The sequence below is a fragment of the Gracilinanus agilis genome, chromosome 6 (assembly GCF_016433145.1).
Source record: "Gracilinanus agilis isolate LMUSP501 chromosome 6, AgileGrace, whole genome shotgun sequence".
Taxonomy (NCBI): Eukaryota; Metazoa; Chordata; class Mammalia; order Didelphimorphia; family Didelphidae; genus Gracilinanus; species Gracilinanus agilis.
Window position 1 is genome coordinate 292752086 of NC_058135.1, and position 15506 is coordinate 292767591.

Sequence of the window (15506 nt, forward strand, 5' to 3'; positions counted from 1 at the left end):
GAGAGAGAGAGAGAGAGAGAGAGAGAGAGAGAGAGAGAGAGAGAGAGAGAGAGAGAGAGAGAGAGAGAGAGAGAGAGAGAGAGCTGGAATGGGTATCCAGGAGGAGGGCCTGGAGGCAACGGAGCTTCCTTGAAACATTTAGAAACAGCCTTTAGCTGGGCACCAGCCTCGATTAATGGGAAGAAATGGGCGCTGGGCTCGGTCTGTTGGGAAGTGTAGAATCTGCATGGGAGCTGGCTAGAAAGGGCAGTGCCATGGCCCGGCCCTGCCTTGGGACTAGCTGGCTGATGGCACTGGGAGGGGCAGGCGTGGAGCCGGCGGTTCGTTACTCTTCATGGCTTTCTCCCAGAGCAGATGGAGGCAGATCATGGCGGGCTTCCCGGGGTGGCAGGCTCTGCGCCCCCCATCTCGGTGCCTGAGGGGCATCGTACCAACCGTGACCACCCACATGTGGCCTTTCCCAGAGCTCTACTCCCAAGCAAAGAAAACATTCCTTTAATGAGGCTTGTCCTTTGTGAGGATGACTCACAACTTTGGATCTGAAAAATAAAAAATAAACCAAGCTGGTCTGCACAAGCAGAGGGGCAGCCTGGTTTGGGGGAAGGGGCTAGACTGGGAGTCAAGAGACCTGGGTTCAAATCTTGGCTTTGCCACAGGGTAACTGTAACTGTGGGCCAGGGACTTCCCCTCTTTGACTGAAGTTTTCAACTCTGGGGTAGAGATTGGCTTTAATGACCTCTGATACCCCTTATTCCCTGGTCTCTGGGGATCCTTAGTAGGAAGCTCCTTGGAGGGGGGAAGTGATGGAGGCTCAAAGGCCCCTTTACCCCAAAACCTCTGCTCTCCATTAACTCCTTTCATGAAAAATCCCTTCTTTGGGTTAGGGTATGGCCAGCTCCCAGATCCCCCTTTTAAAATGCAAATGCACGGAGGTGGGATTCAGAAAGACCAACAGACTGAGCTGGTTGTCCATTTGCTTCCTTCCTCTCTAAATGAATGACAGTTCCTCTTCCCAGCCGCTGAACGAGGGCTAGTTGGAGGCTGCAGACCAGTCTTGCTGGACACAGCAGAGGATCATGTGACCTGAAGGGCAGAGAAAGGCTTTTCAGGCCCCTCCTGCCCAGCCTGGTCCGCCATTTCCACTATTCTGAGCAGCGAGATCAGAAAGGTGGGGCCGCTGTCTCCAGAAGGCTCAAGTTAAACTCCATTCAGCTGCTGCCTCCCGAAGAGTCTGGAACAAAGTAGCTCCAATTGGCTAGCTGGCATTTGAGAGTCCTTCAACAGGGTGACTCTGGAGGGGAAGGACCAAGGAGGGCAGACCAAAGGCGAGCCAGTGAGTGGTGGTGAGAGCTGGGGATGAGAGCCAGGAGTGGTGAAGGGTAGGCAGTGGCATGAGGTTTGGGGAGGGCAGCAGAAGGCAAGGAGTGAGGGCTGCCTAGAGATATACTTCACAATGTTGAAAAGGACTGAGCCCCACTTGTAAGAAGGGGAGAGCTTATGTGAGACCTGAGGATGTGAGACCTTGAATCAGTCACTTGAGGAGACAGACACCAGTTGGATGAGACAAGAAGAGCCCAAGATAGCTCCTGGGACTTCTGCAGAGCTGCCTTTCACTAGTCCCCTGTAATAGTGGACTATAAAGTCCTTGCAGGCAGGGGCTATGCTGTTTTTTGTCCTTGTATCCCCAGCTTGGAGCAGTGTCTGGTACTTAATAGATGCTGCATGAAGATCCTTTGAACGAATGAATGAATGAATGTATGAGTGAATGAATGAATGAATGAATGAATGCAATCCCAGAGCCTCCTGCCAGAGAGGACTTGCCAGCCCCAGGGAGGAGAGGATGGGTCCGACAATGGTGCTGGGGGCACAGATGCTGCACACGCAAGGCCCAGGAAGCGTTCTCCTGCCTGGGGGGCTGGCCCCCCACTTCTCAGGAGGTGGGTCCAGCGGGCTGCATCTCCATGGCGACCGTGTTGGGGGTGTCCCCGCTCTCCTTGAGCTCTGCTCCATCTCGGAGGGCTCTCTGGAAAACCACCCGGAGGGGCTCCCAGAATCTCTGCTTCTCGTCTCTCCCCACCAGGAAGTAGACGACAGGCTTGGCGCTGCAGTTCACGCAGATGAACAGGTCTGTGACGTATTCGGGGAAGGGCGCCGGAATCTGGAAGATCCAAAAGAAGAACCAGTCGATGCTCAGGTAGATGGAAGAGACGAGGAAAACGGACACGATGGACAGGATGACGTTGTTGAGCTTGGAGGACTGATGGCGGCGCGGCGCCCTGCACTCCACCTTCACCACGAAGACCAGGCAAGCCAGGACCATCAAGGGCGCCAGGATGAAGAAGAGCAGAATGCCCAGGGTGATGTCCATGCGGGTGCAGTCTCCCCAGGAGGGCTGGGGGGCGACGTAGACACAGAAGTAGGTGTGGACCGTAGTGAGCAGGAAGGCCAGAGCCCAGAGCAGGGCACACACCAGGGCGGATGTGTGCTTGGGTCGCCGGTAGCAGTACCAGGTGGGGAAGAGGACAGAGAGGCAACGCTCTACGCTCACAGCCGGCAGGAGGCTCACGCTGGTGAGGAAGGCCGCCAGGCTTAGGATCCTCGACACGAAGTGGACGTAGGTGGGAAAGGAGCCTGGAAAGGCACCAGCCTGCAGGACGGAGAGCACCGCCTTGCAGAAAAGGTAGCCAATGTCGGCCACGGCCAAGTGCAGGAAGTAAATGGAGAAGGGGTTCCTCTTAATGGAGAAGCTGAAAAACCAGAGGACGACTCCATTCCCCACCAGGCCACACAGGCAGATGAGCAGAAAAATGTAACTCATGATAGCAGGTGGTGGGAGAGGATCAATCTGGTCCATCGTCAAGAAGCCGCGACCATAGAGTTCTGGGGATTCGCTTACCCCTGAGCACACCTGTGGGCAGAGGAAGAGACGGGCATTAACCTGGGGCAGCTGCTGGCTCATGCCCCAAGTCCCTGCCTCAGCTCTGGGACCTGTAGCGGTCTCCAGTTGTTGGTGAGCCTGGTGAGAGACTTCAAAGGCAAACTTCTAAAGTGGAGGAAGGCGTCTCTAAGTCACGAAAACTCGGAGCAGGAGGGGACCCCAGAGTCTGAGGACTCCTTCCTTTCTAGAATGTTTCCAACGAGTGGTCAGGCAGCCTGTTTGACTTTGGAACAGCTCTCGATGAGAGGAAGTTTTGTTATGTCAGACCTAAATTTTGGCTTTGTGTCATTGTCACTAACCTCATGGTTCCTGGTTGGGTGCTGCCAACACAGGAAAAACTCAGAAAACACTGGCTCCACATTTGTTTTGACTGGAAGCCTCAATGAAAAAGAGAGATGTCTGAGGCAGGGGATGGCATCAGGTGGGGTAGGGGGAAGGCAATGGGGAATCTCTAAGGAAGTAACCCTTGAGGCATAGCTTTCCCATGAACTGGGGCAAGAATGACAGGCAACTATTCTCTCCCCAAAAGGGGCCTCTTTTATTGTCTAGTCAGGAAGACTCAGGTTAAAAGCCCGCCTCTGGCACTTATTAGCTGTGGAGCCATGAGGTCGCCGCTTAATGTCTTCCTCATTTGTCTGATGGAGATAATAGCAGCTTCTATCTCACAGGGTTGTTGTGAGACTTGAGCGAGCTGATGTAGATAAAGAATGTAGCAAGCTTTTATGGCATTATATTATGTCAATGAGGATGAAGACTCGGCGTCTCTTCCCAGAAGGAAGAGGAGGAGGAAGGGTATGTTGGCCAAAGGAGCCAGCTGTCCAAGAGTTTGGGGTACAGCTCCTGACAGGGAAAGAATTTTGTCAACCCCTCGTATTTATCCTTTCTGACCACCTGAGGTCTGCTCACCCTGGAATCTGGCTCCATTTCATCTAGGGAGTATAAAACAGTATCCCTCCTAATATCCTGGGGCCATTTTGGATCAGCCTGCAGTTCTGGGTGCAGCTATTTTCCTAGGCTGTGATCAAGTGACAGCTAGAGGCAGCCAGTGGCTAGCATCCTAGTCCTGAAGTCAGGAAGATCTGAATTCAAATTCTGTCTCAGATAACTACTAGCTATGTGACACTAGGCAGATCACTTAACTTTTCTCTGCCTCAGTTTCCTCATCTGTAAAAGAAGGGGTCTGGGCTGCTCTAAGACTATGATTCCATGTAAAGTTTTACTTCTCAGGCTGAGAACAATAAAAAGATGTGGTGTTGGTCATACATTTCATGTGTGAGCAGAGCAGTGCCTAGGAGGGTGTGAGGGACCCAGAGCACATTACCTTTGGTGTTCCCTTCCCTCATGGTGGGGGGGGGGGCATGAGCTACCCTGTAGGCATGCCTGTGAGAGTGAGTGTCACCAGTGGTTTGGATGTGATAAGTAATGACACTGATGACCTTTGGTTGTCTCAGTGCTTTGAGATCCCAACCTGGGCGCTCATGCCCTTCATGCATCTATGTTGATGTAGCTTTGGCTCTGGTTTCTAGCTATCCACCCGCTTCCTATTTCTCTCTTAGTTGTCTTGAAGTCCTGGTGTCGATCTCAATGAGCCCAATCCACCCTTAAATGGCCACATCGTGTCCTTTGAACCCACCAAGGGCTCTCCTAGGGAAGGGATATCAGAGAAGCAGGGGCCATCAGGGCAGACCTACCCCCTCCTCCTGCGCCTCTCTCCTTGGGGAGAGGCTTTCTACCCTTTTTATAGCTGCAAGTTCCATGTTCTTCCTTGATTTGACTGTCCAACAGCTCTTACCATTGGACTTCTTGTCCTTCTGCCTAACCTTGGTCCAACCAGCATACATACAGCCTTATCTAAGTGGGCCTGATTACCCTTTCCAGTGTAAGAGAGGTTAGTAACTTCCCTGGACTTGCTGTCCAAAGGGTTGAGTACTGCCATTGCCATTGAGTAACTCTGTGCCTTGGACAAGACACTTCACATCTGTGTCCCTCAGTTTCAGCATCTGAAGAATGGGGGTAATAATGCTTGTGTGGATCTATAAAGTGTTGGGGAACACTAAAAATGTCAGCTCTCATCAGAGAGGCAAGTACACTGGATGGGGACTCTGGAAGGTCTAGAGTTCAAGCCCAAGCTCTTCCACTGTGTGACTCTGGGCAAATCAACACATCTCTGAGCCTCAGTTCTTTCATCTATAAAATGGGAATGCCTCAAAGGACAATACGAACTCTTCAGCTTGGCACTTGAGGTGCTCTACAATTTCTTCCCTCCTGGTTTCCCATCATTATATCTAACTATTCTGCAATTTAGCCTTAGAGTATGGCAGCCAAACTGGACTACTGCTTGCCTCCACACTCACTGTCCCATCTCACAGCTGTGTGCTCTGTCCAAGCCTGGAATGCCTTCCCTCCTCATCCCTACCTCTCAGGGGCCAGACATTTCTTCAAGGCTCAGCTTCTCCCTCCCCCCAGTTGTCAGTCCTCAATCCCACCAATCCGTCTACATGTCGTATCCTTCCCCTCTTTCCCCAGTAAGCCATTTGAGACCAGGGACTGCTTCAGTTTGTATCTTTGTATTTGGTGCAGGGGACAGAGCACTGGGCTTGGAGTCAGGAAAATATCTTCCTGAGTTCAGATTTTGCCTCAGACTTTTACCAGCTGGGTGACCTTGGGCAAGACACTGCACCCTGTTTGCCTCAGTTTCCCCATTTGTAAAATGAGCTGGAGAAGGAAATGGCAAATCACTCCAGTATCTCTGCCAAGAAAATCCCAAATGGAGTCATAAATAATTGGACAAGACGCATCAACCAGCCTCTCCAGTACCTAGGACAGTGCCTGGGACTTAGAGATGTTGGCTTTTGAACTTGGTCCTGCTTTGATGTAGATTGTAGGGGATTCCTAGCAAGAATCTTCCTCTAGAGATACAAATCTTCCCATTTCTGAGACTGAGAACACTGTAAGGTGGTGGTGGGGCCTCTGAGGAGTAAGTGATTTACCCAGGGTCACTGAGATTAAAGGGTGAAAGTCAGGATGTCAGGGACGACTGGCAGTTCTTCCCTTGAGAGAAAACAGACACAGAGACACACACAGAGAGACAGAAAGACAGAGAAAGATAGAGAGACAGAGGTAGAAAGAGGGGGAGGGAGAGAGGGAGAAGAAAAGGGGAGGGGGAAGGGGAAGAGAGATAGAGAGATAGGGAGTGAGGGAGAGACACACACAGACAGAGAGGAAGAGAGAGAGAGACAGAGAGATAGAAAGAGACAGGGACAGAGACACACACACACACACACACACAGAGAGAGAGAGAGAGAGAGAGAGAGAGAGAGAGAGAGAGAGAGAGACAGAGACAGAAGAGAGAGTCAGACTCTAGGAGAAGGACTTTCACTTTCGCCAGTTATCTCCTGGCGTTTTGCCAGGCTCTGCGATGGAATGGATGGGGTCGGCTGACCATCCTCAAAGCCCGCCTCTTTGTCTAAGAAACTTCTCTGGTCCGGGTCCAACCCTCTCGTTTTGCCTTTGCGCCCTGCCCTTTGCAGAGAGCGAAAATGCCTCAGATTGGGCAACCGGGCTGACCTCCTCCTCTTCTTCCTCCTGGAGCCCGAGGGGACTGTGCGGAAAGGCTGCAGGGTGGGGTGGGCCCAACCCACCCTGCAGTCATGAGTCTGACTGCTGCGGCCCAGGGACTTCCTCTCTGCAGCCCTTTGCTTTCTGCTTTGTGAGGATGGAGCCTGCACTGCGGGGCCCTGAGCTCGGGCAAGGGCTCCGCTGGCAGAGAGAGGCAGACATCTCCTGGGCCGGGTTGACATGAGGACCATCCGAACGGGCCACACATTGTTGTTTCACGTTTTCCTCTTTCTCAACAGGGCGGGGCGAGGGGCGAGAGGCCAGAGGAAAAGAAAACGTAGTTTTGAGGGGAGCAAACGTGCTACACAAAAACAGGCAGAGATGCCAGCAGCTGGGAAGAGCCAGTGCCGGAGGGACTGAGGAAGCCAGACAGGGCAGCCCGCGGGCACCAGGAGAGGGGCCAGTGGGGCCATCCCTTCTGGAAGAGGACGTGAATTGACAGCGCTGAGCATTTGGGGAATGGGAATGGAAAGGGAAGGGAACAGGTACTTATAGAGCACCTACTGTGTACCAGGCCCTGGGCTAAGGACTGTACAAATATTCTCTCATTTGATCTTCACAATAGCCTTGGGAGCTAAGTGTCGTTATTATTTCTATTTTACAGCTGAGGAAACTGAGGCAAATAGCAGTGAATCCAGGAATGTCTCAAGCCAGATTTGAACTTGGGTGGGTTTTCCTAACTCCAGGCTCTGTGTTTTATCAGTGTGCCACCCTGCCGCCGAGCTATAATGCATACATACAATATACATGTACACACAGATATATACATACATGTGTGTGTTTGTATATACACATACATGGGTAGGTGGCATAGTGGATAGAGCTCCAGGCTTGAAGTCAGGGAGACTCACGTTCTTGAGTTCAAATTCAGCCTCCAGATACTTAAGTGTATTTGCCTCAGTTTCCTCATCTGTCAAATGAGCTAGAGAAGGAAATGGTTAACTCCTCCAGTATTTCTGCCAAGAAAACCTCCCCAGTGGGGTCACAAAGAGTCAGACACAACTGAAAATGATGAAATAACAACAGCATACACAGATATGTAAATACACACACATATAAATACACACACATGTATTTCTACATGCATAGAACACACACGTGTATGTATATATGTTACAAATGTGACGAATTCAGAGAAACATGGGAAGACAAATGAATGGATGGAGTGAAGACAGAGCTGCCATCCTGTAAGCAAGTGCCTTGTTGAAGTGCAGAAAGTTGACTTCTGGGATTGTTCTGACCTGGGCAGGAGACCCCTCCAGGTCCCCTCCTTTGGGCAGAGAGGTGAGGACCAGGATCCGCCACAAGATGTACTTACTGTGTCTTCTGTTCAGTTGTGTCTGACTCTCTGTGACCTCACTGGGGATTTTCTGGGCAGAGATACTGGAGTGGTTGGCCATTTCCTTCTCCAGTTCATTTTACAGATGAGGAAACGGAGGTAAATAGGGTGAAGTGACTTGCCCAGGGTCACCCAGATTAGTAAGTGCCTGAGGCTAGATTTGAATTCAAGATGAGTCTCCTTGACTCCAGTCCTGGTGCTCTAACCACTGTGCAACTTGGCTAAAATATGCCCCCCAATACACCATAATTGACTGTTGAAACTAGAAGGGGCATCACATACTATTTATTCCAGCCCCTTTATTTAGCAAGGGAAGAATTGGTTCTGAGCAAGGATTAAGTATGGGAGGGACCTGGATCCCGGTCAAATCCTTCATTTTAGAGGGGAGGAAACTGAGGCCCAAAGAGGTATAGTGACTTGTCCAAGATCTCAGAGGTTGTAAGCATTGGAAATAAGACTTTAACCCAGATTTTCAAACTCTCAGAAACGGAGATCTAGAGAAGTGAAATGACTTGACCTAAGTCACCCAGCAGTTTGGGTCAGAATCCAAATCTGGACCCAAGTCCTCCCCTTCAGGGACCAGGTCTTTCCACTGAGCCATGCAGCCACCTTTCCAACTTCAAGCAGCAAGTCCATGGCCTGCCGAGTTAAAACATCAAATGGACAGATGGGGAGATGCCTTTGGAATCATGCCCCCCTGAGCCCCCCCAGCAGGGCCTGAGACCTGGCACTGTTCAGGTCAGGTGCCCTTCCCAGCAGGCCAGGGCAGCTGCTCTGTTCCGCACTTGCCTTATTCTTGTTCTGGGCATGGATCTCCCACGAGCAATTCCCGGCCATCTCTAGGGAGCGGGCGGCCACCGGCGGGCAGACTCTTCACTGCTGACACGCTGACCCGCTGACAGCTGTCAATGAAGGAAAGAAACAGCTTTATCTGAATCGAGTCTGAATTGGGGACAAAAGGATTGTCCTCCCCCCCCCCCCCACCAGGAGCCCAGCAGTCCAACCGCTCCAGTAAGCACCTTGTCATCACCTTCTGGATACAAGATGCTAGAGGCGGGCAAGGAAAAAAAGACCAAGTCCTGTCCTCAAGGAGCTTCCATTCCCCTGGGGGAGATACAGCTAAACACCAGGAAATGCACGAGATTTGGGGGGCAGGAGGGTGTGAGCTGCCAGGGGAGCCGGAGAAGCTTCCTGGAGCCGAGACCTCAGTGAAACTAGGGTGCTCTTCCTTACCTCCCCAATTCCCCTTGTTTCCCAGGCTCTGACTATGGGGTCATTCACTGCATCTCTGAGCTCATCTCCTTTCTCTCTGCCTCTCGGTCTCTGTCTCTCTGCCTATCTCTCAGTTTCTGCCTCTCATTCTCTGTTTCTTTGTTTCTCTGTCTCTGTCTCTGTCTCTTTGTCTCTCTGTCTTTCTGTGTCTCTGTCCCCATCTCTCTCTGTCTCTCTCTGTCTCTCTCTGTATCTCTGTCTCTATCTCTGTCTCTCTGTCTTTCTGTGTCTCTGTGTCTCTCTCTGTCTCTGTGTCTCTGTGTCTCTGTCTCTGTCTCTCTGTCTCTGTCTCTGTCTTTCTGTGTCTCTGTCTCTCTCTGTCCCCATCTCTCTCTATCTCTCTCTGTGTCTTTCTGTATCTCTGTCTCTATCTCTGTCTCTCTGTCTCTGTCTCTCTGTCTCTCTGTCCCTATCTCTCTCTATCTCTCTCTGTGTCTTTCTGTATCTCTGTCTCTATCTCTGTCTCTCTGTCTCTGTCTCTCTGTCTTTCTGTGTCTCTCTCTCTCTCTGTCTCTCTCTGTGTCTTTCTGTATCTCTGTCTCTATCTCTGTCTCTCTGTCTTTCTGTGTCTCTCTCTCTCTCTGTCTCTCTCTGTGTCTTTCTGTATCTCTGTCTCTATCTCTGTCTCTCTGTCTCTGTCTCTGTCTCTGTGTCCCTCTCTGTCTCTCTGTCTTTCTCTTTCTCACTTCCTCTTCCCATCCATCCAATCTGTGGCCAGATCTTGTCACAGGCGCCTCTTGTATTCCCAGCTTCTCTCTCCAGGCAAAGGCACCACCTTGGTGCTGGCTCTCTTTCCTCCTTACTGGCTCCTTGGAGGGGTTGGCTGGTCTCCTGACCACAAGTCACTTCTTACTCCAGGATAATCCTCCATTGGGTGTCAGAGTGCCCTTCCTAAAGCCCAGCTCTCAGCCGGCCTCCCCGGCCTGCTCAGGGATCTCCAGAGGTGCCTTATTCTCCCAGGACCATTGGGTATTTCTAGCCCTTTGATGCCTGCCCCTCCTGATCTTTCTGGACTGGTTCCTTGAATGAAATCTTCCAATTCCTGACTCCAAGTATTTATCCTGGTAACTCCTTGTGCTAGGAATACCCTCCTTCCTTACGTCTCCCTCCTGGCTTCCTTTAAGACTCAGCTCAAGGGCAGCTGGGTGCCAGGCCTGGAGTCTGGAGGTCCTGAGTTCAAAATTGACCTCAGACATTTCCTAGATGTGTGACCCTGGGCAAGTCACTTAACTCCCATTGACTAGCCCTTACCGCTCTTCTGCCTTCTCCAACAGGCCTTTGAGGCTCTCCCTGGCTGTTTACTGCCTTCTTTCTGAGATCTCCTGCTTATCCTTTCCGTAGCTTGTCTGTATATAATTGTTGGCACATCATCTCCCCCATTAGGCTGGGAGCTCCCCAAGGGCAAGAGCTTTTATCCACTGGGCTTGGCACAGTGCCAGGTGAATAGTAGGTGCCTAATAAATGCTTGTTTTCTGACTGACTCCCTGTGCGTAGTGCCGTGTGGCTGTGAAGAGCAATAGAGCTGGAAAGTGCCTCCAAGCCCAACATCTCCTTTGCCAGAGAAAGTGGCCCAAGCCCAGAGACAGGAAGCCACTGGCCCGAGGACACACAGCTTCGAGGCTGGCCCTGGAGTTCTTTCCCCTCAGCCTCCTGTCCTGGTTCAGCCTGTTCTGGGCAGCAGCTGGGGCCCACCCTGGGTGCACGCTCCTCCTCTCCAGGAGCCTCCAGCTCATGCCGTTTCCATGAGAGATGCCACATCATATCTTCCATGACCTCAGCTCCATACACTCCCTTCTGGAGCTTCTCTCTGGCTCTCCCCATTGCCCGTCCCTCCTGTTCTTGCTTATCTGCTCAGCTTTGTTGGAGCTGGGGCTCCTGGTGGGCAGTGCCCAGGGCATGGGGAGGCAGGGACTTGTCTTAGTCATTCTGCAATCACCCCCTTTCTGCTCCCCCTTCTCCCTCCCCCAGCCTGCTTCCCTTTGCCTCCGGGGCCCATGCCATGAGATGATGCCCAGAGTGACCCCGGCTCGGGGTCAGGAGGGCTGAGCTCCTGCTCCCACTCTTTACCTGCCTGCCTGTTTGACTCAGTTTCCTCCCTCAGCCTCCTTCCAGAGCTAACGTTCCGATTGCCTGATTTTTCTGCTCTGTTTTCATCTCAGTGCCTTTCCTCCCTCTTTGCTCACTTTTGTTCCTTTCCTCCTATGTCAGGGATGACCAGATGGTTCAGTGGGCAGGGAGCCAGGCTCAGAGATGGGAGATTCTGGGTTCAAATTTGACCTCAGACACTTCCTAGCTGTGTGTGTGACCCTGGACAGGTCCCTTACCCCCATTGCCGCTCACCTGTGTGACAGCCCTCCTGAGTCCCTCTCACGTCTCCTCACTGAAGTGTGAGATTCCCTGAATGGGGAGACCAAAGAGGCACTTGGGAGGGCCACACTGGGCACACATGGGCATGCTGGGCCATGAGTGTGCTCTATGTGGGCTCAGGTGTGCCAGTCAGTCAGACAATAAACACTGATCAGGCCCCTACTATGTGTCAGGCACAATCCCAAGCACTCTATGGATGCAAATAAAGGCAGCCAGGGGTGGCTGGGTAGTACAGTGGATAGAACACCAGGTCTGGATCAATTTTTTTTAAACCCTTATCTTCTGTCTTAGAATGGATACTACATATTGGTTCCAAGGCAGAAGAGCAGTAAGGGCTGGGCCAGCGGTTCCCAAGCTTTTTTGGCCTACCGCCCCCCTTCCAGAAAAAATATTCCTTAGCCCCTTTTATTTATTGAACTCGGAATAGAATGTAATACAAAAAAAGTGTGGCCGTCGCCGCTCCTCTGGATCACTGCAGCACCCACCAGGGGTGATGGCGCCCGCTTTGGGAATCGCTGGGCTAGACAATGGGGGTCCCTCAGCTAAGAAGTGTCTGAGGGTCAGATCTGAAACTAGGACCTCTTGTCTCCAGACATGGCTTACAGTCTTTGAGCTGCCTAGCTGCTCCCCTGAATTCAAATCTAACCCCTGGACTCTCCTTTGTTTTTTTTTTTAAAACCCTTGTACTTCGGTGTATTGTCTCATAGGTGGAAGATTGGTAAGGGTGGGCAGTGGGGGTCAAGTGACTTGCCCAGGGTCACACAGCTGGGAAGTGGCTGAGGCTGGGTTTGAACCCAGGACCTCCCGTCTCTAGGCTTGACTCTCACTCCACTGAGCTACCCAGCTGCCCCCTGGACTCTCCTTTGAAATGGAGGTTTTGGAGTTCGTGGCTCTGCCCCCAGATCAGAGGGGCAGAGGGTACTGAGGAGCTGGGGTGGGTACGGGCACCAACAAACACTTACTGAACTCCTCCTGAGAGCCAGAGCCTGTATTCTGAGCCAGGGATGTAAAGGCAAAAACATCCAACAGCCCCGAGCCTCAAAGAGCTGATAGTCTTCTCTGGCTTAGACTATAAAATCTCCTACAAAAGTAGGCAGTGACAGCAGCAAAGGAGTGATGCAGCCACCATGCGGGGACGTGTGAGCCCGAGCATCTCCGTACTGTGCCTGGGTTCTGGGAGGATGTGTCTGGCTCACCTCCTGCTCCAACCTTATTTCCCATTGCTCGCCAGTACGTGCCTCTGCTCTTGTCAGGACAGCCTCATGGACCAGCCGTAGTCCTCCCCACTTCTGCCTTGTGCCCATCGTGGGGGATGCCTTTCCTCTCCTCTATTGGCCTCAAATCCTGCTTATTCCCCAGAGCCATGTCCTCCAGGAAGCCTTCCCTGACTACACAAACCCTCTGGGATTTTCTTCTTTCAACTCTTACTGTCATTGCTGCCTAGATCACCTAACTGTATTTGGGGGCAGCTTGCGCTCTGTCGCTCCTTGTCTCTTCATGGGTGTTAATCTTCCCTTTCCATTAGACTCGCCCATCTGGGGAGGCAGGGATTCTGTCTTATTCTCCTCCCTCATCCCTACAGTGCCTAGCATGTGCTAGGAGCTCCAATGGACTTGTGCCCTGATGGGTTGTGGGGTGTCTGTGTGCAGTCCTCACCTGCCTCCTGGCAGGGGCTTCTTTAGCTGGCACAGTACCTGGGCTCGAAGCAGAGGACATGTAGGTCAGAGCCCAGGGCCAAGTCCCCAGGGCAAGCCAGAGCTGATTAAAGCGCATCGTTGGGCTGCCCGTCACTTGGAACATGACTGTGCTGGAATACTATTGTGTCGTAAGAACCGTGAGAGGGGCCGATTCAGGAAAACCCGGGAAGACTTCCACGAACTGATGCAAAGTGAAGTGAGCAGAACCAAGACAACATGGCGCCCCGGCACAGCTGGATTGTGCAAAGATTAACTGCCAGCAACTTGGCGATCCTCAGTGAAAAGGTGACCTAACGTAATGCTGATGGGTTCCTGGTGACAAATGCTCTCTGCCTCAGAGAAAGAATGGATGGAGTCTGACTGCAGGGGGAAGCCTGGTTTTTAAGCTTTCTTTATTATTATTATTTTATCCAAAGAGATTTTATTTCCCCATTACATGAAATAACAATTTTCAACATACATTAAAGGATCCTAATTGTGTCCCTCCCTCCCTTCCCTCTCCCCTCCTATACACGGATTATCATGCACAAGGGCCTTCCGCATTGATCATTGTTGAATTTCCTTATTATTGCTTTTGGGGTCTGCGTTTTTTTTTTGCAGCATGGCTGATGTGGAAACATTTTGCATGACTGCTCAAATTGTTTGCCTGCTCAAGAAGCAGGGAGGGAGGAGAGCGAGAGAGAGAATTGGGAACGGAACATCTTTTTTAAATGATTGTTAAAATTTTGTGTGCATGTAATTGGGAACAATAAAATTACAAATAAATAAAGCACATTGTCAGGGGCTCAGCTGTGCATACATGCGTGCCAGTCCTGGGGCAGGTGGAGTGGAGAACTCGCAGCCGTGAGAGGCTATCAGGGCTGGGAAGGATGTGACTGCAAGCGGGAGGACAGAAGGAACCCAAGACTGTGGCTCCAAGTCCATTCGCTTGGTCTAATCAGCAGCAGGAGCCTGGAGCTCCAGTTCTGGTCTCGTGCGAGCTGGGTAAGCCACTGAGGATTCTGGGATCAAAGACCTAGAGGTGGAAGAAACTTCAGAGCTCGATGAATCTAACCCCCTTCACTTTGCAGATGAGGAAACTGAGTGCCATAGAGGCCATCCAGGGAGTAAGTGGCAGAGCTGGAATTCGGCCTTGGGACATCTGCCTATGGCAGGTCCTCTCGGTTTCCTCATCTGTCAAATTGGAGGGCTTAAGCTAGGAGGTCTCTTTCTTGCTCTAAGCTATAATAATGCTCGAGATTCCTAGAGGATTGTAAAGTTCCAGCACACTTTAGCTCCCTTGTAGGTGTCATTCGAGCTCCAGACCATCTGTGATAGGGACGACAGGTGTGAGTAAGCTTATTTTACCAACAAAGAGAAAGAGGCACAAATGGAGTGACTTGTCCAGGGTCACACAATCAATAAGGATCAGAAGTGATCCTCATTCTCACAAGTTCCTAGTTCAGTCCCTTGACTGTGTGTGTCCAGCGACCCTATTCAAACCCTGACTCGGACTTGTCTGGGCAAGTCATTTTCACCCCAGCAAGTCTCAGTTTCCTCTTCTGTAAAATGAGGACAATATGGCTCAGACTAGAAGGCTATTGAGAGAAAAGTGCCCTTGTGGACCTTAGAGAAGTGGCTGTTCCTTTTCTGGGGAATGTAGATTTTGCTCCTGCTCTGTGTCTGCTATCAAGGAAATCCCTCCTGCTCTTTTTTTTTTTCTCTGCTCCTCCCATTCCTAATCCTTAATGTTTAGAGACATTCCAGAAAGCCCATTCTCTGTCATGGGGATGCAGAGGCACGAGTCTGGGATGGGGGGGATCAAAGAAATCAGAGTCTGACTTTCAGCTGGTGCTCAGATGGCACTGGGGACAGATGGGGTATTTGGCATCAAGTCTGCCCGGGCATTTTTCTCGCAAAAACTTCTAGAATAAGTAAGATCACAGAGCCCGTGAGTGGCTGGAAAGATGGAGGCAGGGTCGAGTTAGCTAGTGTTCATTAAATATGTTCTACGTGCCAGACACATGCTGGGGATAAAAGGCAGGGCAAGAAACAGAGAAAGTAGGACGGAGTTTCTGGGGGCTGGCCAGAGAGGCAGAAGGAGAGCCTTGTGGTGTAAAAGGGGGGGATGAGAGACAGACAGAGACATAGAGGAGAGAGAAACAGAGAAAGGAGAGAGACAGAGACAGAGAGAGGAAGGGGGAGGGGGAGAGAGAGAGACAGAGACAGAGAGGAGAGAGAAACAGAGAAAGGAGAGAGACAGAGACAGAGAGAGGAAGGGGGAGGGGGAGAGAGA

General features: G+C 51.4%; 1 protein-coding gene across 1 annotated transcript; it reads right to left on the bottom strand.

Moving 5' to 3' along the window:
• Positions 1 to 1930: 1930 nt before the first annotated feature.
• On the bottom strand, positions 1931 to 8732 carry MRGPRF (MAS related GPR family member F). Its single transcript, XM_044682107.1, has 2 exons — positions 8685 to 8732; positions 1931 to 2908 (listed from the first exon to the last, which is right to left on the bottom strand). The coding sequence occupies exons 1-2, from the start codon at positions 8730 to 8732 to the stop codon at positions 1931 to 1933; spliced, it is 1026 nt and encodes a 341-aa protein (XP_044538042.1).
• Between the last annotated feature and the right edge of the window lie 6774 nt (positions 8733 to 15506).